This window comes from Marmota flaviventris, chromosome 10, assembly GCF_047511675.1.
Source record: "Marmota flaviventris isolate mMarFla1 chromosome 10, mMarFla1.hap1, whole genome shotgun sequence".
Classification (NCBI taxonomy): domain Eukaryota; kingdom Metazoa; phylum Chordata; class Mammalia; order Rodentia; family Sciuridae; genus Marmota; species Marmota flaviventris.
This window is the reverse complement of record NC_092507.1, coordinates 124405522-124429134: the sequence shown is the minus strand read 5'-3', so window position 1 is coordinate 124429134 and position 23613 is coordinate 124405522. Positions and strand designations below refer to the sequence as shown.

General features: G+C 39.9%; 1 protein-coding gene across 1 annotated transcript; it reads right to left on the bottom strand.

Moving 5' to 3' along the window:
• Positions 1-5012: 5012 nt before the first annotated feature.
• Positions 5013-22495, bottom strand: Lix1l (limb and CNS expressed 1 like). The gene is made up of 6 exons (XM_027956183.2): positions 22129-22495; positions 13939-14102; positions 11339-11479; positions 7330-7425; positions 6817-6894; positions 5013-6549 (listed from the first exon to the last, which is right to left on the bottom strand). The coding sequence occupies exons 1-6, from the start codon at positions 22418-22420 to the stop codon at positions 6307-6309; spliced, it is 1014 nt and encodes a 337-aa protein (XP_027811984.1). The 5' UTR covers positions 22421-22495; the 3' UTR covers positions 5013-6306.
• Positions 22496-23613: the final 1118 nt, after the last annotated feature.

Sequence of the window (23613 nt, the reverse complement as noted above, 5' to 3'; positions counted from 1 at the left end):
GGCCCTGAACAACTCGGTGAAACCCTGTCTCTAAGTGAGTCATAAAAAGGGCTGGGGATGGGGCTCAGTGGCTAAACGGCCCTGGGTTCGTCCCTGGACCAAAAAAAAAAAAAAAAAACAGAAACAAAACACCTCCCAGAACGGACCGCCAGCCCCGAATTTCTTCCCAAGAAAACCAACACACAAGGCTGCGGTTGAAACCCGGCTGTAGGGGATGAAACCAGGGGCACTTTACCACTGAAATACCTCCTCAGACCCCTTTTTACTTTTTATTTGGAGACAGATCTTGCTAAATTGCTGAGGCCATCCGCATACTTAATCCTCCTGCCAGCCTCCGGAGTCTCTGGGATTACAGTAGTGGGCTAACCATGCCTGGATATATTTTTTTTTTTTTAAAGATATATCTTTCAAACGCTCTCTGCCACCCTCTGGAAATTAAGGAAGGAAAGGCATGGTCTTAAATAAAATAATGGCTTTAGTTCTTTGATGATGGAACAGGTGTTCTACCTTCAAACACCTAGGAGTTGAAGTAAAACCTATATAACCCCCAAGTTCTGGAATCCTTATGTACACCTTCAGCAATAGCAGGCTGCAGATTCACTTATTAATCAAATAGTTATGCCTATATGTGTATCTAATATTAGAAGAAGTGCTGGCAAGAGGATAAATAATTGCATTGATAGCACTCACTATATATAGTACACTATGAAAGTGATAACTGCTATCATAATGGCAGTATCAAGAACGTTTCTGGGTTTAGCATTTTAACTGGGCCTTTGGAGATGAGTAGTTTTCCAGGAAAAACAGTTGTATGCATTACATAGTCTAATCTTTAAAAGTCATCTGGTTACATTCCTACTTTAAAAGTCCTTCCCTTGATTTTGTTGCACTTAGACTAAAATTAAAACTTACATAGCTAACTGTCCCTATGTCTCCAGTTTTGTCACCTGAGATTCTCCCTCACCCACTAAGCCCTTCCTATACTATCCCTTAACTCATCTCTGGGCATTTGCAACTTTCTGTTCCTGATGCTTTTCCTCCAGCCCTTCACATGGCTGGCTCAACCTCATTCTTTAGGTCTGAATACTACTGTCACTAAGGGGTTTTCTCTCTTTTCTTTGTGGTACTGGAATTGAACCCAGGGGTGCTTAACCACTGAGGCGTATCCCCAGCCCTTTTATGTTTTATTTTGAAGAAGGCTCTCACTAAGTTGCTTAGGGCCTAAATAAGTTGCTGAAGCTGGCTTTGAATTTGTGATTCTCCTGCCGTAGCCTCCCAAATTGCTGGGATTACAGGTGTGTGCCACTACACCAGGCACCAAAGGGGTTTTCATCCTTCTAGGACTTAAGTCTGTTTTATTTCCTTCACAGAACTTAAACCAGAATCTTTAATTATCTTGTTTACTTTCAACCTTATGTATTGCCTCTTTTTTTTTCCCCATTAGCTTGTAATCCTTTTGGCAGAGATGCTTAGTTAGAATTATATCTGCAAGTTTATCCCAGTGCCAGGCTCTTAGTGGGTATATGGTACATACTTCATGAATGAATAAATATCAAATGGCAAGGAGAAGGAAAACTGCTGATTGGTAAAGACTACAGAAGGTGGAACCCAGTTCTAACAAATGTCAAACAGCAGTAAATTTGGGGGCAGCATTGTTTCTTTTGTTGTTCTCTGCTTGGATCTCTCTCTCTCTCTCTCTCCTCTGCCTGACTTAAGTGAATAAGATTTGTCACATTCCTCAGCAAACTACCTATTATCTGTAGGAGAAATGAAGACCCAAAAGAATATGGATGAGAGAGAGAGAGAGAGAGGGAGGATGTTCTGTACTTGAATTTTACTTTACTGTCACTTTATTTTCCTTTATAAGAAAATTCTCCTACTGGTTTTTTGTGTCTGACTTTAGATTTCCTCTTGTCAGGACACATCTACAGAGGTTTGGAGCTTCAGGTTCCTTCCTACTCTCCTGTGACAATGTCACAGAAAATAATCTAATGACCCATTAAGTTTTAGCAAAAAGGAAGAGCATTGTTAGTAAGTGAAAGGTGAAGGTAGACATTCTCAGAGAGTGAGCAGCAGTCTTTGGCTCTTCTTTGAGGGGGAAACTTTGTAAGGTATGAGTACAGGGTGGTGGCCTGTGGATGGTTCTGGCCTGGTGATAACAAGATGGTTTTTGGTGGTCTGGCCATTCTCAGGATCTTCAGGTCGATGTTTCCTCTATCTAATCAATAGATGATGTTGGGAATGTAGCTATGTTATAGGTGTCTTAAAATATTGAATCTCCCTTTATTTATTCTAAAAATACATGTACTAGTATGTTACATAGGCTAAATAACAGTGTCAGAGCAATTTTCATTAAGAATGAATTTACAGTAACTAAGATTTTTGAGTCAATTTACAGTAACTTTAAGATTTATAGATCTCTTGGGGTTGGTTGGGACTGTGGCTCAGTGGTAGAGCACTTGCCTCATATGTGCAAGGACCTGGGTTTGATCCTCAGCACCGCTTAAAAGTAAGTAAATAAAAAAAAGGTATTGTGTCCAACTAAAAAATAAATATGTTTTTAAAAAAGATTTATTGGGGCTGGGGATGTGGCTCAAGTGGTAGCATGGTTGCTTGGCATGCATGTGGCGCTGCGTTTGATCCTCAGCACCACATACAAATAAAGATGCTGTGTCCGCCAAAAACTAAAAAATATTAAATCTTCTCTCTCTCTCTCTCTCTCTCTCTCTCAAAAAAAAAAAAAAAAAAAAGATTTATAGATCTCTCAAAATTGGGAGTTACAAGCCTAAGGGAAAAGACCAGCCTGGGGAGAAAAAAAATGTCTGAGAAACTTTAGCAAAATGCTTCCAGATTAAAGTTGCAGTCTATTTTTCCTTCCCTTTTGTCCTCTTTCTATTTCTCTTTTATTTCTTTTCATTCCTACCTCACAATAACCTCAGTTCCTTGCTCGGGGCCCCATTTCCTAAGTGTTCCACCACTTAGGATAGCATCACAGGCCAGAGACCCAAGTTTTTAACCCCTGAGCCTTTAGAGACATTTAAGATACAAACCATAACAATTTTCAAGCATTGAGTTGTGTTATTGTTCTTTTAATTTGTGTTATTAGTTTATAGGTTTATTACATTGTGCATTATGTCTAAGAAATGTCGCTTGTACTGATTTCTGCTTTTTGAAATCATTAGAGGTCTCCTTGTCGCCTAGAATAAGATCAATTTTGAAAAAAAAATCCATTATTTATCATAAAAAAGGTATATCAAGCACCCCCCAATCGAGTTCAATGTTCAGTATATAGTAAAAATTGTTTTTTTAGTGAACATGAACACTAAGTAATTAAATATTAATTTATCTTGTGTATTTATTCAAAGTCTCTCTGTCATTGATTTTTATGATTTTATTTATCAGCCGGTCTCCTACTTTATATTTTGCTTTCTCCCCTAGCCCTTTTCTGAATAAAATAGAGTTAGGGCAGATGTGTTAACATCTTCCATTTTGACTAGAGTTCTGGCATTTTTCTTTGACTTTCAACCATTTGCATTCTAGCATTTTCATGCTGTGTTACACAGGACATAAATATTTATGTGTACTATAATTTCACTGTGGATTGCATTAGTCATCAGTATAATAAACCTCTTTGCTTCCCCCGCCCAAAGACATTCTGTATGCCTGATGCTATGTGACTGGGAAATAAGTCTGTCTGGAGGCATAATTTAGGGTCAAATTGCCATACTAAGTATTTTGAAATTTTTCCTATAAACAAATTTCTCTACTTCAAATATTTTTTGAGTACTCATGATTTTTAATATTTGCAGGTAGTCCCTATATTATTTTTGCTTACTATTCTTCCTTAAATAGGCTTTTGTAAACACAAATTTACACCAACAGGAAATTTTAATATTTCTTCCATAAGTGAAAACCAATATTTTTCTACTATAAATTCAGATAAAAGCATAATTATTGAAGACTAATGAAAAAATCACCTAAAATCATCTCAGGTAACATAAATGGTTCCCATCTAAAACTTTTGGAAGTATTCCTCAAAGTAAAAACAGCTAAACAATGGTTTAAGGAAATGAATGGCAGTAGTATTTCAGTAAGGAATATCAGAGTAAAGTGAAGGATATTAAGGAACATAAAAACCAATTAGGAAGCTATTGCAGTATCTAGTCCAGATATGAGAAAGAAATGAACTATGACGGTAAATACGGACAAAACAATTTATATAGGAGGTAGACTCCAGAGTAGTGTCTGGCCAGGTGTGGTGGCATGCACCTGTAATCCCAGCCGTTTGGGAGGCCGAGGCAGGAGGATTATGAGTTCAAAGCCAGCCTCAGCAATTTAGTGAAACCCTAAGCAATTCAGTGAGACCCTGTCTCTAAATAAAATATTTTTTTAAAAAAGGGCTGGGGATGTGGCTCAGTGGCTAAGCACCCCTGGGTTCAAACCCTGGTACCAGAAAAAAAGAGTGGTATCTGATTGAATGAATGATGGACCTAAAGTTTCTAGCTTAGAAAATTAGGTAGATAATAATTCCAATAACAGGTTTAGAACATCAAAGAGGAGCAAGTTTGGAAAAATGGGCTCTACTTTTGATATGTGAGGTCATGGTACTCCCGTCACCACCAGGTAGTGAAGTCCGGTGTGTGGAAATATAGATGTAAAAGCTCAGAACAAGATAGGGTAGAAGAAATAGATTGTAGAATTGTGTGTATAGAGGAGTTTAAAATCACTGTAGTTGTGAGAGAGTGGGAATGAGTAAAGCTGAAGAGAAAGGGCCAAGGACAAACTTCAGGCTCCATTCCAGGCACAGTGACACACGCCTGTAATCCCAGTGGCTAAAGAGCTGAGGCAGGAGGATCAAAAGTTCAAAGCCAGCTTCAGCAATTTACTGAGGCACCAAAGCAACTTAGACCTTGTCTCAAGAATAAAAAGGGTTAGGGATATGGCTTATTAGTTAAGCACCCCTGGGTACAATCCCCAGTACCAAGGAGAAAAAAAAAATCAGACTCCTTAAATGTCTAGAGAAGGGGAGGCAGAATGCCTTTCCCCTGCAGTGCAATTTTATTTTTACCACTCCCAAAATACTCAGAATTCTTTTTTAATGTGTAAATGAATGGAGCCATTTTAGAGCTTCTCTGATACATGGGTCTCAAGAAAGAGTCATTCTGGCTCACTAGACAAAAATCTATTTTAATTGTATAAAATTATACATATAAAATACATAGAAAGCATTAGAAGATAACTAAAATCTTTGACAACAAAAATGGACAGATAAGGAAACAATTTTTTCTCAAATTCTTTGGGATTTGGGGGTATTTGATAAAAAGAATAAATCTAGGAAGTACAAGGACAATTCTTCCCAAAACTCACACCCTTAACACTTCTTCCCAGAGAAAGGAGCACAGGAGAAACTGGAGGGTTTATGATTGGGGGGGGGTTATAAGTATAAATAAAACCAGATATACCTATTATTTAATGTAGGAGCTCTACTCCAATATTACATGTGTTTCATGGAATATAAAGATGGGGCTTAGAGAATCAAGGAAGCCACTTTCAAGCACTAATAAAATTGTAGCTGGATTCTTTATCTCTGATTCCATATGTACTGGTCACCAAGATGATTCCAAAAGCAAGAAATCTGCCTTTCATAGATAGAGATTGCTTCCAAGCAAATTAGGAAGTAACCCTATGAATTGTGTTTATAATTCCTCTTGTATTGATGGGCAATTTCTCAGGAATGATTTAAAAATAATAAACCAGATTTTCACTCTTTTCTGAATAACAGGGTAGGGAACCCTCAAAACAAAGGGTTAGTAGAGACAAAGAAAGAAGTAAGGTAGTGGTGGGGACGGGAGAGGTACCAAGCAGATCCAGCTCAAGATAAACCAAAGCCAAAGATTTCTTACTCATACCCTGTTTGAGACAAAAAAAAAAAAAAAGCAAGAATGAGGGTGAGGGTGGGGTACATAGGTATACCCGTTATTTTAAAGGGAGACATGAACACTTGATCATATTGTGTTATTGAAATGACTATACAGAATTAATCTGGAAGTGTACAAGCTCTAAAGAGCCTGCTCTTTCTCAAAGAGTGAATGGAGAGGTTTTAAAATGGAGAGGTCCCCAAACCTGGAAGTTAGAAAAGAGATCTCCTAGCAAATGGGAATCCAGGTGTGGTTTATACATATATATATATATATCTATATTTTAAAGTATAAAATTGAGTAAGTATGTACAGAAATCATCCTAAGTCTTAGAGAGGAGACATACAAAAAAGGTCCAGGAAAGGAGAGGGAGTATGAAGGTAGATGCCTAGCAGTTGGAAGAATGCATATTGCCCAACTGCCCAGCAGCCAGCATGAGAATATCTTTCTTCTCCTTGTGGAAGCGCAGCTCCTTGCCTGCCAGCCGGGCTTCATCCAATTCCCGTTCAGTGGAGGCCAGCTCTCTAGAAAGTGCCCCTGGCACACTCTGCTCCCGGCTCACCCAGTCCAAGGCCATTTGGTGGCGAATATCGTCATCTAGGGCTCGGTGTGAATAATGAGCCAACACCTCCTGGTTGGAGAGAGGAACTGAAGATCACTGAGAAGATAAAGGTTCATATCATACCACACAGACCCAACTGGGACTAGGTATCTTAGCTTTGGAGTCCTCACCGAAGCAGCACCTAAGGCCCTCCTGGGAGATTCTTAAGGAAAACTTCCTGGTGGAGTGAAGTGGAGAGGGCACTGAAGGCTTTCAGCGTTCGCCACCCGTACCCACAGGCTTGCTTCCCTTACCACAGCAGCAGACCCTGTCCCTCTCACTCGTGAGATCTCTTACCTGCCGAGAGCACTGTCTTTCCCTCATGGCCTTAAGGCTGCCATTCCAGTGCAACAGCTGAAACACTGTCATTAGCTCCTGGGGGAAGAAGATATCTAGTACCAGGACAGTGGTTTTTAAAAAAAAAAATTTTCCTTTAAAAATTTTTTTTCATAGTTGTTGATAGATCTTTATTTTATTTATTTATACATGGTGCTGAGAATCTAACCCAGTACCTCACACATGCCAGGCAAGTGCGCTACTGCCGAGTCACAATCTCAGCCCAGGACAGTGACTCTGATATTGATAGAATCACATGGAAATTTTTTTACAAAATATATTTGTGGAAGCATCTCTAATCACCAACTCTGATATATCCCTGGGGGAAGGAAGTATTTATATTTTGAAAAAAATTCTACTTCCTTTTCCTTCCTTTTTAAAAAGTCTAATTGTAGTAGAGATTAGTAGGAGGCATTATGTGTACATTAGCAGGCTGACCATGTTATTAGAGCCAGGGAAGTAGTGGAATAGTACCTGGAACTCCAACATTGACTTGCCCTTGTTGGATTCTAACATAAATCGGAAGGCACCAATGCCTGTATTTGGGTTGTCAGCTTCCTCCCTGTTGCCCTGGTAACAGAGGAAAAGAAAAGACAAATAGATTTCCAATTGGAATTATCATCTTGAGCAGCACTATCCAACAAAAAAACATGAGCCACATATTTAATTTTAGATTTCACAGTTGCCACATTATAGTAAAAAAATTTTTTTAGTTGTAGATGGACAGGATACCTTTATTTATTTATTTTTATGTGGTGCTGAGGCTCGAACCCAGGGCCTCATGTGTGCTAGGTGAGTGAGTGCTCTACCACTGAGCCAGAACCCCAGCTTCTGTTTTACATTTTTTGAACCAAGTTTTTGAAACATATTTTATACTTAAAATACATCTCAATTCTTATCCAGAGGTACTTTACCATTGAATTACATCCCAGTCCTTTTATTTTTAAAAATTATTCCCAACACATTAAATTGAAGGCCTTAACTGGAAGGGAAAATGTAATCTTTAAAATTAGGCTTTAGTGGGGCTAGGATTGTGGCTCAGTGGTAGAGAGCTTGCCTAGCATGTGTGAGGCACTGGGTTCAATTCTCAGCACCACTTATAAACAAATAAAATAAAAACCATTGACAACTAAAAAATATTTTTAAAAAAGATTGAAAACTTAAAAAAAATTAGGCTTTAGTACTCTGAAGCAAGTAACTATTTTATTTGTGCCAGTAATTGTTCACTATGACACCTTATTCAGTGCTTACCAAACTTTTCCATGACATGGCACATATGAAATAATCCTTATCTATATAGCTAACTGAGTATACAGAAGAGGTTGCTGGCAAGCACAGTGACTTCAAACAGAGGAGTCCATCCATCCCAGGCATTGCCCAGTCTCCTGAGAGCTGAGGGGTTCAAAATCATGGCACACCTGAAATCAATCTGGAATATATCAGACTAGATGGAATTACAAGGATACACCAACACACTTGACTCCCCTGACTCCTTAACTCCTCATCTCCCCAAATGGAGTCTTACTATGTTGCCCAGGATAGCCTCCAACTCCTGGGCTCAAGTTATCCTCCTGCCTCAGCATCCCTAGTAGCTGGAACTACAGGCACGCATACCATGACCAGCTGTAGATATGATGACGTTCTTTTTTTTCTTTTGCACCAAGGGGCACTTGGCCACTGAGCCACATCCCCAGCCCTGTTTTTAAAATTTTATTTAGAAACAGGGTCTCACCGAATTGCTTAGCGCCTCACCATTGCTGAGGCTGGCTTTGAACTCGCAATCCTCCCGTCTCAGTTTCCCAAACTGCTGGGATTACAGGTATGTGCCCCCTGCACCCAGCAATGATGATGTTCTTGATTCATGGAATCAACTAGTCATGAAATCTGCCCTACTTGTAGACTTCCTGTCATTTTAGATAATGAATTTCCTTTCTTTGCTAATTTCCTTAATTTGATGTGGGATTTTCTGTTACTTGCATTTAAATTGATAACGTGCTAAGTGCTTAAATATCTCTTTTATCCATTAACCTTATGTGTCATGTGTAATTTTTAACCTATTTGGTAGATGAGGAAACAGACTTGATGAGATAACTTGATCAAAGTTATATAGCTGGTAGAACTATAATTTCAATACAGTAAATTCAGAGCCTATATGCTAGTGCATATCCTGCTTTCTATAATCCAAACAAATATTTTATTTTATAATACCATTAGATGAAGAGTGGCAAATGCACTTTCCTGATTTTGAACTGACTGATTTAAAATGATTTTATTAATCAGGTAGTGGTCAAGTCACTCAGGATGCTGAGGCAGGAAGATCCCAAGTTCAAGACCATCCACAGCAATTTAGTAAAACCCTAAGCAGTTTAGAGAGACTCTGTTACAAAATAAAAATAAAAAGGGATGGGGATGTAGCTCAGGGGTAGAGCACCCCTGGGTTCAATTCCCACTATCAAAACTGTAAGAAAATAAAATAAAATTGTTATTCTCTAAGGATGCTGTTGATTAGGACAAAGAATAATGTTTTGAGGAAAACAGATGGGTTCTAAGTAACAGAGGAAAGACAAATTGTGATTTACAGTGTTCAACAACTAATCTATAAAACTGATAAACAAACCAGTTTAGCATTATGTAATTACACCTTAACTAAATGTAAACAGAATAGAAATAGGGAATCTGTCTGACTTTTTCACCCTGTCGGTGGTCTGTAGGGAGGAAAGAAGAAAGCAGTGTTCTTTCCTAGGAGGCATCCCTCAGCTAGGTCTATCTGTATCCTAATCGTGGTGTAACCACTTACTACATCACTTTAGGCAAAACTTCACTTCTGTGGTTTAGACTTTTCATCCGTTAAACAGGGGTAATAATAATACTTCCAGGGTTATCGTAATGATCAAATGAGATAAAGTACATAAAAATCCCTTATATTGGTCCCTGTTATTTATGATTATTATCACATCACCATGATAATTTGAAAGAACAAATGTTCTTTTTTAAAATATTTTTTTAGTTGTCAATGGACCTTTATTTTATTTATTTATTTATTTATATGCAGCGCTGAGTATCAACCCAATACCTCACACATGCTACGCAAACGCTCTACCAGTGAGCCACATCCCTAGCCCCTAGATGTTCTTTTTAAAGAAAGCAGATAATTTGGGGTTGGGGCTGTGACTCAGTGATAGAGCACTCGCCTAGTGTGTGTGTGAGGCCTTAGGTTCAATCCTCAGCACCACATAAACATAAAGAAATAAAATAAAGGTTTGTGTCCAACTATAACTAAAAAAAAAAAAAAAAAAGGAAGAAGAAGAAGAAGAAGAGAAAAGGAAGTAGATAATTCTCCTGTTCCTAAAAGGGAAAATGATAAAACATTGTATAAAAAAAGGGGTTCTTTTTAAAAATATATTTTTATTAGGGCTGGGGTTGTGGTTTAGCGGTAGTGCACTTGCCTGGTTTGTGTGAGGCACTGGGTTCAATCCTCAGCACCACATACAAATAAAAAAAATAAAGGTCTATCAAAAACAAACAAAAAAATCTTTATTGAACCCAGTACCTCACATAAGCTAGGCAAGCGCTCTACCACTGAGCCACAACCCCAGCCCCCCGCCCCCAAAGGGGTTCTTTTTCTCAGTATTTTTTTTGTTTATTTATTTTTAACTCTATTTATTTATATTTTATGTGGTGCTGAGGTTTGAACCCAGGGCCTCACACGTGCTAGGCAAGCTCTCTACCACTGAGCCACAGCCCCAGCCCTATAAAGGGGTTCTTTATTGATAAGTTGAAGTAATGGAGGAGGAAAACAAGTACAATAAATGCAGTCATATGGGATAGAACGGCTCTCACACACTTCCTCTTGCCATGTAATACCTGGTACCACCTCACCAGCAAGAAAGCCACCTCCAGATGAATCCCCTCATCCTTGGACCAAAATCATGAGTCAAAATAAATGTTCTTTTCTGTATAACTTAAAAAAAAAAAAAGGTCTTGGGGTGGAGCTCAGTGATAGAACACTTGCTTATCATGTGTAAAGCCATGGTTCCATCCCCAGCACCACAAAAAAATGTAGGGGAAGGGGTATACCTCAGTGATACAGTGCTTGCCTAGCAGACACTCGGTTCAATCCCTAGCACCGCAAAAAAAAAAAAAAAAAAAAAAAAAATCCTCTTTTTTTAGTAAAAAATTATAAGTGATTAGGGTTTTAAATCAAAATTATGAAAAACAAAATTCAAGCTCAATTTTCATTTATTAAGGAGCTCTAGAATACCATAAATCTTCAATTAAATGTTTCTAGACACCAAAAAGATACAATGAAAGAGACTACACAACAAAAAAATCATAGGTATGAAATTAGGGACAGAGATATAAGGAGCGCATGACATACAAAAAATTAACAGATAATCAGCAGAACAGAGATGTAGACAGAAAACAAGGAACCAGTCAGTTTTCCCATCCCCTACTCTCCTTCCTTCCAGTTCCAAGTACTTACATTGAAAGATGCCAGGGCCTCAGAGACACTCTTCTCAATGAACTCATCAGTGATTCTTCGGGAAGGATGTTCATTAAACACAGAGTTCATTAATGCAATCTTTGCAGCACTCCTCCTGGCCTCCGCTTTTGTGGGGCAAAACTAGGCAGGGAAGAGAAAGTAAGAATACGTGTACATGTGTACTCGAGAGAGAGGAAGAAACAGTGGGAGGGAGACACTTAAGATAGAGAACAAAGTGGACACTCTTTAGATAAATCACTTGTGTTCAACACACTTTACAAAGTTTTTATTGTAAAATGATTGGGATGTTTGGAAACAGACTTTTGATTCAACATCCTGAAGTCATTAAAGAACTGGAGACGACTACAGCTCATAGAAAACTGAATGAGAACAAGTAAGGCCGCTGAAGTCAGCACATAACCACTAGACTTGAAAAATACCTCTGTTTAAACTGTCAACAGAATTAATTACTCAAAAGTCAGATTCTGGCCAGCTTATCAGAAATCTGTATCTTGTTCTCTAGACAAGCAAGATTTTTTGGATTCCTCTAGATAATCCAAGATTAGAACAAAGCTGTTTGTAGGCTGCTTCTGCAGAGAAGGCCTCTTGTCTCTATCAGGCACCTATCTGGGATTCATGGATTTCACTTTCAGCTATGAACAGGCATTTCCCCCAATAATGTAATGAGCCAAAGGACTTATCCCAGAAGAGGTCTGAGTAAATTTAGCCTTCTTTCCCCCATAGGAAGCAAGGAGAATAGAGGTGGCTAGGAAAGGAAAGCAAGAAAAACTTAAAAATTAACTCATGTTTTTATATTATTTCTAACAGGTTATCATAGGGAAACTTCGATTTTCAAAAGTCTTAACTCTTTCAACTTCAGATTTCTGGCTACCATAGTATTCCTTTATAATTCACCTTTGCTGGCTGCTTCAAAGACCTCTGTGCCCTTTGTCATTTATGTTTTAAGATTAGAAGAAGGACAGTTAATGTTGCAGTTTTAAGAATTAGACCAGGATATGTTCAGTACTTTGCCATCCATAGTATCATTAAATTTCTAACTTCCTTTAGCTGACAGTTCTCTCTGAAACAATATATGGAGCTTCACACATTAATCCTAAGTCTTTTGGCTTCTTTAGTTTTTCTGTTTCTACTTTTCTATTTCTAATCTGCTGCCCACTCCACTCATTAGTGCTTTTTCTGAAAAAGTTATCTGTGAAGAAAACCACCAGGAAAAATTTCACCTACCAAATTGGATATAAAATATGTAAGCTAAAAAAATCCAAGATAGATAATTCTACTCTTTTAGAAAATAACAGAAATCAAATCACTATAATTGTTCAATTATGGGCATCATCATAAAATTATTAAATCATTATTTAGCATTGTGATAAGGTGGGAAAGAGGAGGAAAGATATTTTCTCTAATAAGAGAAAGCATAAGCCAGGTGCAGTTGCACATGCCTGTGATCCCCAGCGACTCAGGAGGGTAAGGTAGAGAGGCACAAGTTCAAGGACAGCCTGGGGCAGCTTAGTGAGAGGCTCTGTCTAAAAAAAAAAAAAGGGTTAAATATGTAGCTCCTGGTAGAGCCTCTGGGTTCAATCCCTGGTACCATAAAAAAGTATAAATATTAGTTATCTGGGACATATATTTATTTCTCTGAAGTAGCTGAGGTTCTGAGGGAAAAAATTTTTAGTCACCTGATTTGAAATGTTTCTGTTTGAGGCAGGAATTGAGCTGCAGTGGCTCTCATTCATGCAACAGATTTATCAGGTACCTACTATGTGCTAGGTTCTGAATCTGGTAATGGGAATTCAGTAGTAAATAAGAAAGTAGACTTAGCATGCATAATGTCCTGGGTTTGATCCCTGGCATCACAAACAAACAATGATGACAACAAAAATACCCAGAAAGAAACAACATATCATGTCTCTTCCATGTTATAGATGGGAAAACTGAGGCCAGAGGGCAATCAGAGAATGAAAACTTTAATCACCTAACTCTTAGATGATGAGGAGCCTCTACCTCACCATACATAGCCACTCCCCTTTGATCTCTTAGAGAATTCAAACATTGCTTTCTTTTGTATATACCTGTGAAAAACTACTGGGGGGTGGGAGGAAAGGGAATGTTGATCTATATCCTCAAGAAGACACAGCAAGAAGTTGGAATGCAATAATGGACCCAGATCAGAATAAGGGTTGGATGCTAATAGTCTGATATATTCAGTGTTTGTGCAAAATCAAAATTGGTTTGAGAGGCTGGGGTTGTACCTCAGTGGTAGAGCACTTGCCTAGCATGTGTGAGGCATTGGGTTTGATCCTCAGCACCACATATAAATAAGTAAAATAAAGGTATTATGTCCATCTATAACTAAAAAATGAATAAATAAATAGGTTTGATTTTTGCAGGCTGAAAGAAAAAACATGCTACTAATGTGATTTTGTGATCCAATGAGCTTCAGATGCTTGCCAGAATAATTTTTCCAGATTGGCTTAAGTCCTCAAATATGTGATTTCATGCAGAAATGTAATGGCCAAAGTGATAAAGTTCTTATTAGCACCTAAGATTCAGCTTTACCACTGCTGCCTCACAACTCTTACCTGGAAACTCCCAAAGCAACTTCCCCCAGGTAGGGTGACATAGCAGACATAGGGAGGGCTGTTGGAGGGAACCATCTCATAAACCACTAGAGCCCCATTTTTCAAGTCAGCCCCACGGGACTGTTTCATCTGCCAGAATTCCTGAAGCGCCTCCACCACATTCACTATAAAGAAGAAGAAGAAGAAGAAGAAAGAAAAAGAAGTAGTTAAGTTCAGCAACAATCACACCTCTAAATGGTGCTGTACTTCAGTATGGTACCTGTAATCTGTACATACACTACGAGTTCCTTAACTTCCTATCTTTTGCCACTTAAACCCATTTAAATTGGGGCTGGGGATGTAGCTTAGTGGTACAGCACTTGCCCTGGGTTCAATCCCCAGCACTGCAAAACAAACAAGAAAAAAAGTAATTTAAATTAATAAACATAGACTATGATCAAGCTAATTTGTATAGGAAGACCAGATTAAGCCTGTCCTCCTCTCCTCCACTCCCCAGATCACACTTTGATTTGTCCTAGATACCAGAAGAAAATAACTTAAAATCAGAGGCATAGTTTCTAAGGTCAGCGGACCATTATCTCTACCTAATGAAGTATAAGTAGATTATTCTACAACTGGTCAGCTGCCCTAGGACAATAATAACCATCACAATAATAAGTGTTAACATTTATTAAACACTGATTGTATGTCGGGCATTTCCCTAAGTGCTTGGCTCATTTAATCCTAACAACCTTATGAGGTACGTACTTTTGTTATTCTCATTTTACAGATGAGGGAAATGAGGCATAGTGGGGTTAAATAACTGGCCCAAGGTTATTTAAAAAACTAGAAAGTAGCAGAGTTAAGAGTCAAATTTAGGGAGTCCTGTGTTTCCACAGTCAGTGTCCTTAAACCATTGGGCAATACTACTGCTTAAGGAAATTGGCTATTAGCCATTCTCAAGTTTATGCTTCTAGTGAGCAAACCAATGACCAGATTCCCTTTCCAGCCTGGAATAATATGTGTATACTATGAAACAAAGTGAGGAGACCAATTCTCTTCTGAATCTTTAATTGGGTAAAAATTATTTGTGGAGGAACAGTATGTTGGGAAGTACTCCTACAAGGGTCTCTTCTACTCCTTTAAACCTTGCTGAGCATGTCAAGAGTGTAAAGTCCTGACTGCACTTAACTTGGGCCATTTCTCAGGACTGTGTTTACACCAATGAACCTTGAGGGATGAGGTAATACCTCCCTCTAAGACAAAGAACAATCTTGCCACTGCTTATGATAAAATGGCAGTTTTCCCAAGTTCAGTGTTCCTCTCATGATATAACCCATGGCCTGTGTAGCATCCACCTGAGTCCTCCACATAAGACTCGGGAGACAAGGGGAACTGATGCACCACAATGCTCATGTTACCTGCTGTGCTATGAGTAATAAAGTTCTTTATTTCTGACCCAGAAATCTCTTGACTTCTGCCAACATCCAAGAAACAGTAACTGGCTAACTTATTAGATTGAAGTAGAGTAAAATCAAACTCCAGACCTGACCTTGTATTCCAGAACACTTCCTACAAGTATTTAGTCCATAAATAGGCAGTAAGTACTTTCTCTGTGCCAGACTGTTCTAAGCTATAATAAATAGTAGAATACATTCTAAAGAGGGAATGTAACATGTACACAGTGTAAATAGGAAAAAAGATGTTAAATAATCTCAAACATACATAAAATTCCAACTGTGATAAGTGGCTAGGAGAGGCAGATAGTGGGCAATGTAGGAATATCTGCTCTAGTAAAGAAAGTTACCCTGAAGAGTTGATATCTAAGCTGAGGTGTGAGTAGGAATCCACCAGATAAAAAGTAAAAGAATAGTGCCCTGAGCATAAGAAACAGCACGTCCAAAGGCTGTATGACAGCAGGGAACATGGTAAATGAAGGGACCAAAAGAAGGCCAATGTGGCTACAAAAGAGTGAGGGGAATGGAATGCAAGATGAGCTTAAAAAGGAGGTAGGAACCAGACCAGGTGGGGCCTAAAAGGCCCCGTCAGAGCATTGGCTTTATCCTAGGGTGAGATGGGAAGCAACTGAAGGATTTTAAACAGGGGGAATGAGATCATTTTACCTTTATAAAACATAATTTTTCCTTTGACTCTAGGGTTCCAAACATTTCAAATGGCTTCAAGGCCTCATAATAAATTGTCAAATGTGCTCTCCAATATATTGCAACATGATCACTTTCTCACTCTTATAAACAACAAGGACTCATTCATTCTTTCATATTGTGCTAATTCAGGTCTGCCAAGAAGACATCAAAATAGGATAGACGTGTAAAAGATTTTCTAGAGAGGAAGTAGGAGAAGGCAGGGAGAGCCTTCAGATCACAGTGAGGGTCTGATACATATAGAAGAGAGGGAAAGAAGGAGGTTTAGATATGTTTCAGACTGCAGGTTGTTCCAAGAAAGGTTTGGTCAAGCCAGTGGGAAGTCCTTATATCAAAGGAATCCCACAATCTTAACAAGGTGTGCCTGCATTAATACTCCTGTTATGCTCAGTCATTGTCTGGGAGCAGTGTACGACAAGACTGGCCTCCGTACAAATGTGGTGACGGACTTAGAGGGGGCAGGAGCTGAGGCTGTCAGTCACTTATGCTCCCTACAGCAGGAGATCTGATCTGCACATTTTCATTAAGCAAGAACTCGAGATTTAATAGGTACCCAGCTCACTGTAGTCATTAGAGATACAAAGAATAACACAATCCCTGCCAGCTAGTGTTCAAAACCTAGTGACCAATAATGTTATCTCACCTGCTCTCAAACTGAAACAAGGACCCCATGTTCTAGCCGGAGTTTGAAAAGCAGAATAAGCTCTTCTCTAATACCTTATACTTAACTGACTTTTTAGAATGTTCATTCTTCGATTAAAAGGCAGCATGAAAAGGAAACATTCTCTTTCCCACCCTTAGTTTTGGCAAGGGCTCTTTAAAGGTCACTACTGCTCAGAAAGCTTATCCATCTTTGTTCTTTCCATGGAGATCTTTTCAGCCCCAGTTCCCTCTTTGAGACAATTTAGCACAATGCACTGAGTGACAGCTTTCCTGACATGCAAACAACAGGAAGAACAGTGGAATAAAGAAGAAGGGGAGGAGACCACCATAATTGGGAAGGTCCTAGTAAAAAGCATATGTCTATTCTATATCCAGTTAAATCCCTCTCTTCACAGAGTATAGGACTGTTTTTTTAAAAAAATTATCACTCAAATCCATAAGAAATGGGAAGTTTTACTTCAGAAATGTGAGTATGAAATGAGAAACTACACAAAATGGTCAGGAAAAAAAAGCAATTAATTGTGATCTGCACTTGAAAATGTTCAGGGAGTGATTTTTAGAGCTGAGACTAAGGAAGGGCAGATGATTTGCTTGAGGTCACACAGATGTAACAGTTGGGGCATGAATCTACATGTCCTTATGCCAATGTTCTTTCCAATTTGGGAATCTTAATCCAGGGTTTGGGAACCTGTTCACAGCTCAACTTCATGGGGTTTATAACCCCCATAAAACTAGTAAGTAATGTGTGCGTGCCTGCATACATACATGTGAGCATTTCTGGGTATGGGAGTGGTGTCTGTAGTTTTATTTTCTATGAGAAATCATGAATATAATGGTTTACATATGAGTAAAGAAGAGTGAGGGAGGAAACACACACATTGGGCAGATACGATTGTTTTCTGGTTGGCAATGACAGATGGGCTGAAGGGCATCAGAAAGACCAAGACACGAAGAATGTCTATGTCAGGACATTTAATGACAACACAAAAGAGAATGATTTGTTTTCTACCTTTAGAAGATGAAATATTAGATGCATGTCTAAGTGGTATGAGAGGTAAAGATCATTTGTCCACCAGAATGGAAACATTAAAACAACACCTGGGGGCTGGGGTTGGGTGTATCTCAGTGGTACAGATGCTTAGCATTCTTGAAGCCCTGGGTCTAATCCCCAGCACTCAAAAAACAAAAAGCAACAATGAACTACAGAAAAAATTTTATATTATAATAATAAATATAATATTGTGGTAAGGAAGCAGGGATAAATAGATAATAAATAGCTAAAGAAATTGAGAGATTAATAAAAAGGTCTTCCCTGATCATACATGTTTGTGAGAATAGGCTGGCCTACCTTCGTTCAAGTTATTATGGAAAACAGTCAAGGTAGTTAACAATATTCTGCTCTATTTCATTTTTTAAAGGGATTAGCTTTAAAATTAATAAGCTTATAATGCACAGTCTCTTTGGAAGGGAGGGATTGTAAAGCACCAGTGACTTCAACAGGGGACTAGGCTAGGCTGAATGATACCTTCTGCCTAGATGAATGTCTAATCCCTGGGACCTGTGAATACTACCTTATGCGACAAAGACTTTGCATCGTGTTTAAGTTAAGTAATCTTTGGTGGAGAGATTATCCTAGATTATCGTGTTTGGCCCTAAATGCAATCAAAAGTGTCCTTATAAGAGGGAGCTCAGATTTGGCAAAATACAGAAGAGGAAAGGCATGGAGGCAGAGATTGGAGAGAGAGAGCCACAAGCCAAGGAATGTCAGCAGAAGCTGGAATCGGCAAGGAATGGACTCTCCCTTAAATTTCTGGAGAGAACATCTCCTTGCCCACACCTTGATTTGTGGCTCAGTGATACTGACTTTGGATTTACTACTAACAGAGCTGTGGGCGAATAAACTTCTGTTGTTTTAAGCAGCAAAATTTGTGAGAATTTGTTACAGCAGCTGTAAGAAACTAATATTGGGATTAGTCTAACATTTCTAAAAACTGGAAATATTCAGACCAATCAGTGTAATTCAATCACTTATACAAAAACCTGTAGTGAGGAAGGGGAAAGATTAAACAGTAAATATTACATAGGATTCATTTAGTCAGCGCAGTAGAGTAGGTGGGCAAAATCTCCAATTACATAGCCCTATTGTAATATAATGGGAGAGCAATAATTCCAAAACAAGAGGCTTGCATATGGAAATATAACAGTTATAAAGCAAGGAAAGTGACTTGCTCAATCATGCCAGTTTAGGGACTGCCAGATGTTAAACATGAGAGAAGATCTACATGCTATGTGGAAAAAAGGGGAGAGAAACATGGTAATGTGAACAATGCCCATCATATGTACAGTTTTCAAAGCATTTCCAAATGCACAGTAATAGCAATCACTCATTGAGTACTATGTGCTGCATGCTTTAAATTCATGTTTTCATTTAATCCACACAAAACTATCAAAATAGGTATAATAACATCCATTTCACTAAAAGCAAACAAGGAAAAGGCCAGAAGTAACAGAACAGGGTTTAGAAAAAATATTCATTTGTTTACAAAGCCAACCCTTTTTATTGTACTATCCTGCTTTATTATACCATTAATCCTCACATGATCTGTGAAGCAGACTGTGAACTCCATCAAGAGGACTAAATATCTGCCTTGTTCACCACTGCATCTGGTAATCAATAAATATTTGTTAAATGAATAAATGAAATAGATGAGGCACAGAGAGATTAAGCATTTTCTCCAAGCTGCACAGCCATTATTTGGCAGGGCCAGGTTCTCTGATCCCAAATTCTCTCTCTCTCTCTCTCTCTCTATATATATATTTATATATATATATATATATAAAGTGTATATATATATATACACTTTAAACTGATTAAGATCCAACAGAAGGGCTGGGGTTGTGGCTCAGTTGTAGAGCGCTTGCCTAGCACGTGGGAGGCAATAGTTTCGATCTTCAGCACCACATAAAAAGAAAGAAAAGAAAAGAAAGGAAAGGAAAAAATATATATACATAAAAGATCCAACAGCAAACAGAACTATGTGTGTCTCTCAGGCAGGTGAGGGGCACGGGGAGATAAAGGACAAATAGGTAAAATAAGAGAAGAGATTTTTTGCTTAAATGCTGGGATCCAATATGAGTGGAAAATGAATTTAAAGACTGAATTGAAAAGGATGAATTTGGAGTAGACAGGAAGAAGATGAAGGATGTGGATTGAAGATGATGTGCAAGGCATTGTTGGGTCAGAAAATGATTTGGACAGAGGCCAAAGTAAATTGTTTTCAGGGGAATAGAGCCATCCCCCAATTACCATGCCATCAGTTACACGGGTATGTGGGTACATGCCAATGGCAGCTTCGCCTATTAATCGGAGCAGAATAAGTGGTTCCATGTGGTGAAGGACTTCTGAGCCAAATCGGCAGAGATTTTGCTTGCCTAAAGCTGAACTATCTGCCAAACTCTCGTAAAGAACTGGCTGGACACCCAGACTGGAAATGGGTAACTCGAGAATAATGAGGATTGTGATGGGAGGTGGGGAGACTGGAGGAGAGGATCACCACAGAGTCTGAAGCCTGAGTGATTGCTCTTTGTCAGCACAATCTCTTTGTTCCCTCATCCTTTCTGAGGAAATTAAGGTTTTATAAGACACCCAGTTTGGAAGCCAAACCAGAGGCTTTCCAGGTAACATAGACAAGGAAAAAGGGTACACTCCTCTATAATTTTAATGAACACCAATAAGTTTCCCAGAGGAAGAATACAGATTTAGGTTGATCACTCCTGGCTATTCCTATGCCCAGAGGCAAAGACTTTCCCTTGGTCTTGACTTCAAGAGACCTGAAGCAACAGGACAATGGCTGATGGCATTCCATCACATAGCCTTGTTAAGCCTATGAATTAAACCAGAAAAATGACTGTATGGACTCTTGATGAATTTCAGAATCACATCCATTTGTATATCCAGCATCTTGCAAAGTACCTGCTCCATGGTAGGAGTACAAATTGTATGAAAAATGAAGAGAAACTAATAGTAAATTAATGATTAGGCACATACAGCAAACTGGATCTAAAAATCTGTTTTCATTGGACTCTCTGGGTTTACAACATCAGGATTTAAAAGTGGGAGAGACACGGTCTTAAGGAAAAATGAATCAATGAATTTGAGATGATAATAATAATTATAAGTACCTATTATATTTTCAGTTGCAATTTCTCAATCCACATCATAACCCCTGAGAAAGGTGAAGCTCAGTGTGATTGTTTCTTTCCCCAAAGACAGAGCTAGCAAGTGACAGAAGTCTCTGAAGCCTGTACACATACGTGTTCTTTTCACTGTACTCTCTCAAAAAAACAAAAACAAAAACCTCATTATTGTCTATAGAGAAAGCTCTGCAAATTTTCTCTGTATCAAACTAGAAAGTTAAAGACATAGTTACTTCTGGATCAAACAGGACTTGGCCAAGCAGAAGAAGTGATGTCTTGAAAATTTCAGACTTAAATTCTGAATCCCACACCAGTCATATATTCCTTGTTACTTAAACTATAAATTTGGAACTAGAACTCAGACAAGAAACTCTACACTAGTTAAACAAAAACAACAAAGAAAATCCTCACATTCCCCTTCCTAGAAATTAGGCATCTTTAAGCTGAAGATTTCTAACCGAAATAGGGTTTCTACCTGGCTCATTTCCACAGAATTTAGCATTCAGAGAGCCAAGGCCTGGGATTTATCCTCAGTTCCTGGGCAAGGGCCAGGAAAGCAGAGCCAGACAGTCAGAGGCCAGAGTTCTGAGACTCCATACTAAAAAGACAAAAGTGAGCTACTAAGACACAGGAAGCTGGCATGGGCTCAACGGTATGGGTCCAGATTTAAAGGCACAATTACTGTGACTTGTGAAGGCACTAACTCCCCAGCAAATCAGAAGTTGCATTGGAGATTTCAGAGAGAAGTAAGTAAGTAAAAAATTAAAAAGTCAAAGCTAAGGAGATGGAGTCACTTAGCAGGGCGGTCCAGGAATCACTGACATCAGAAAGACTGAAAGGATACATAGATGAGAAGTCGCTCAGAGCTGAGATAAAGGATGGGATCCCACACCTTGAAGCCCGAGTCTCAAGGCTAGAGAGACGTTAAAACATCAAGTCAGCTACAGAAAGAATTCCATTTCGGACAGAAGAGGTCGAGGGGAAAAGAGGACTATCTGGAAATAGGGGACCGGACAAGGTATCATAATTCCATAGAGTGCCTGAGCGAGTGCCTGTGCGGGTGTGTGGAGCCCAGAGGGGAACTCCCCCAAAGGAAATGCCTGGGAGGGCTTCTCGCCAGGAAAAGGGCCCCAGGCCGCGGGAGCCAGCTCCCGGGAAGAGGGCGTCCGCCGAGCAGGCTCGGACTCACCTCGGCCGTAGCCCTGCGTGTGCTTGGCGAAGCTCCTCACCACGGCCTCCACCGCCTCGCGCAGCACGGCCGGGCTGCCGGCGGCGCCGGGCGGCAGGGGCATTCCGGGGGCCCCGCACAGGAGGAGCGGCGGCGGGGGCGGTGCAGGGGGCGGTGGGGCCGGCGGGGGGCCAGCTGGGGGTGTGGCGGCGGTGGCCGCAGCCCCAGTCACCCCGGGTCGCAGCGCTCGAAGAGTCCCCCTTCCGCTGGTGCCCACTCCGGGCTGCAGTCGTTGTGCTCGCATCGTCTCCATCCCGACGGCCAGCGGAGGAGGGCCCGGAGCCTGCCAGCCTGGCGAGCTAACGGTCCCAGCCACCCCAGCCAGCGAGCGCCGGGGCCGGGGCGGGGCCGGGGCCGGGGCGGGGCCGGGGCCCAGCTGTCAGTCAAGTGGAGGCGGGGAAGAGCCGGGTCCCGTGCCAATCACCAGCGAGAGGGAGGGAGGGGGCGGGCTCTCAGTCCACCAGAAGCAAATCACTGAGGAAGTTGGAGGTGCGGAGAACCAATGCGAAGAGGAAAAACCGATATCCTCTGCAAGGGAGAGCAGAGCTTCGGGGCGTCTTTGGGAATCCTGCGGCGAGCACTAGAAATCCGCCCAGACCCCTGGGGCGGGGCTTGAAGGAAAAATAGGCCTGGATGCCAGGCTGAGATGAATGGTAGACACAGTGAGAGAGCTCATTTGTCCCATCACCTTATTTTATCGATGTAGATGAGGAAACTGGCTCGGAGAAATGATGTGACTTGCCAAAGATCACATGGTAATTGGTGATGGAACTAAAAAGAAAAACTACTGACATTTAATGAGCATACAGTATGTCATGTGCCTTAGTGCATTGTTGTACTTAATAATCACAATCACCACCAGTTTTTATTATTATTTTATGAATAAAGAAACTGACACATAGGGGGGTTAAATTGCCCAAAATTAAATAGCTAGGAAATGACAAGGGGCAGGGAGGCGGGGAGGCTCAGACATAGGTATTCTACTGCCCAATATTTTCATCTTTTCACCATGTCACATTGTTGGGTAAATTTCTGATTCCACCAATCCTAAGGAAGAGAGTAAGATAGTAGAGCGGGTATGTCCCTGAATATATGCAGAAAAACCAGAAAACTGAGAAATTCAGGAAACAGGTTAGGAAAGGCACCCTTGTTCAAAGAGTCTGTCTGGATTCCACTTTTTACCTCACACATGGACACACATCACACACATTACACATCACTTGTCAGTTGACTATGTACCATTTTTACTTAGGTGAAGTTTTTGCTAACCACCTCCCCGGCCCAAAAATCTCTCCTACAGTGACTCAGAAATAAAGATAGCCCATAGAGGTAAAAAGTAGAAGAAAATGAATGCAAAAGACTTAGTGAAATGAAAATTAGTCCCCGAGTAAAAACTGAGTCGACAAGAAATAGGAAGCTAGAAAAGGAGACAGTTCGTCTACTGAA

Bases quoted from the DNA above. Each gene is read 5' to 3' on its own strand.
- Lix1l (XM_027956183.2), bottom strand. From the start codon at position 22,420: ATGGAGACGATGCGAGCACAACGACTGCAGCCCGGAGTGGGCACCAGC. The intron at 11,480-13,938 runs GTAAGAGTTGTG...TTCCCTGCCTAG, and splicing joins GTTGCTTTGGGAGTTTCCAG to TTTTGCCCCACAAAAGCGGA. The intron at 7,426-11,338 runs GTAAGTACTTGG...CTCTGTTACCAG, and splicing joins AGGCCCTGGCATCTTTCAAT to GGCAACAGGGAGGAAGCTGA.